Consider the following 1,686-nt stretch of genomic DNA (forward strand, 5'->3'; position numbering starts at 1 on the left):
AAGCTTGGTTTTGGTACTGTATCTATGTCATAGGTTTGTTAAATCTTTGGTGAAGATAAGAGATTGGATAGCCAAATGGAATTGAATTCTATATTGAATTTCCAAAAAATCCTCATTTTTGAGAATACAAGCTTTTGTAAATTTGCCTTGCACGAATTCAGCAAAATGGCGAACGCAGACCATTTAAAGTTTTGCAAATCAATGTTACTATCAGATTTATGTTGCCATCAAACTATTGTTAATTCATGGAATCTCTTCTAAAATGCTTTTTTTACAGGAAATATGCAAAGTATATACATCAATGGCAGCAAAGTCCCTTACATAATTTTATCTGGATTTCTGGACCTACACGATTTCCATGATGTATTCTTCACAATATTTCTTTTTATCTACTTATTTATCATTTTTGGCAATGGGTTGATAATACTCTTAATCTTGACTGAACCCAGTCTCCAGTTACCTATGTACTTCTTCATTGGGGCTTTATCCTGTATAGAAATGTGTTATACAGCCGTTACTATCCCTAAAATGTTGGCTGATCTATTGGCTGAGGAGAAGAAGACCTCTTTTGTTGGTTGCCTTCTACAAGCTTACTTCTTACATGTACTGGGTGTTGCCGAATGTTCCATGCTCACATTAATGGCTTTTGACCGGTATCTGGCCATCTGCAAACCATTACGATACTTCACCATTATGACTACTGGGTTGTTTATGAGATTAGTCTTTATTTGTCTTCTGTGGTCATTGTGTTCTCCAGTTGTGGAAACAATTTTAATATTTCAACTTCCTTTCTGTGGTCCAAATCGGATAGAGAACATTTTCTGTGATTTTCCTCCTCTCATTGATTTAGCCTGTTCAGACACCAGATTCCTTAAGATGGTGGAGTCTGCCCTCAGCTCGATGATCATGTTTAATTTCTTGTGTGTTCTTCTTTCTTACATGAAGATTTTATTTGATATTCTGAAGATTAAGTCTGAAGTTGGACGTCAGAAAGCCTTCTCGACCTGCGGGACTCATCTTATTGTCGTGGTGTTATTTTTTGGCAGCATTGGTTTCATGTATATACGTACCACCAAGTCCTATTCTCCAGAGTATAACCGGGCTGTTAGTCTCACCTTTGCTGTTTTTATACCTTTAGCTAACCCTGTCATATATGGATTGAGAAATCAGGAAATAAAAAAATCTTTTAAAAAACTCTGTAATTGCTTTCGCGTGAAACACAATTGATGAGTAGATTTCTGAAAGTAAACTTAAAGGGAGTGTATTGTCAGAAAATAACCTATGGTTTAACCCCTTAGTGACAGAGCCAATTTGGTACTTAATGACCAGGCCAATTTTTGCAATTCTGACCACTGTCACTTTATGAGGTTATAACTCTGGAACGCTTCAACGGATCCCGCTGATTCTGAGATTGTTTTTTCGTGACATATTGTACTTCATGTTAGTGGTAACATTTCTTCGATATTACTTGCGATTATTTATGAAAAAAAACGGAAATATGGCGAAAATTTTTAAAATTTTGCAATTTTCAAACTTTGTATTTTTATGCCCTTAAATCAGAGAGATATGTCATGAAAAATAGTTAATAAATAACATTTCCCACATGTCTACTTTACATCAGCACAATTTTGGAAACAAAATTTTTTTTTGTTAGGGAGTTATAAGGGTTAAAAGTTGACCAGCAAT

At 35.1% G+C, this 1,686-nt stretch overlaps 1 protein-coding gene across 1 annotated transcript; it reads left to right on the forward strand.

Annotated features, from left to right (window-relative positions):
* Positions 1–202: 202 nt before the first annotated feature.
* LOC138651149 (olfactory receptor 6N1-like) lies at positions 203–1,686 on the forward strand. Its single transcript, XM_069741168.1, has one exon. The coding sequence runs from the start codon at positions 283–285 to the stop codon at positions 1,225–1,227; it is 945 nt and encodes a 314-aa protein (XP_069597269.1). The 5' UTR covers positions 203–282; the 3' UTR covers positions 1,228–1,686.

Source organism: Ranitomeya imitator, chromosome 10, assembly GCF_032444005.1.
Source record: "Ranitomeya imitator isolate aRanImi1 chromosome 10, aRanImi1.pri, whole genome shotgun sequence".
NCBI lineage: Eukaryota > Metazoa > Chordata > Amphibia > Anura > Dendrobatidae > Ranitomeya > Ranitomeya imitator.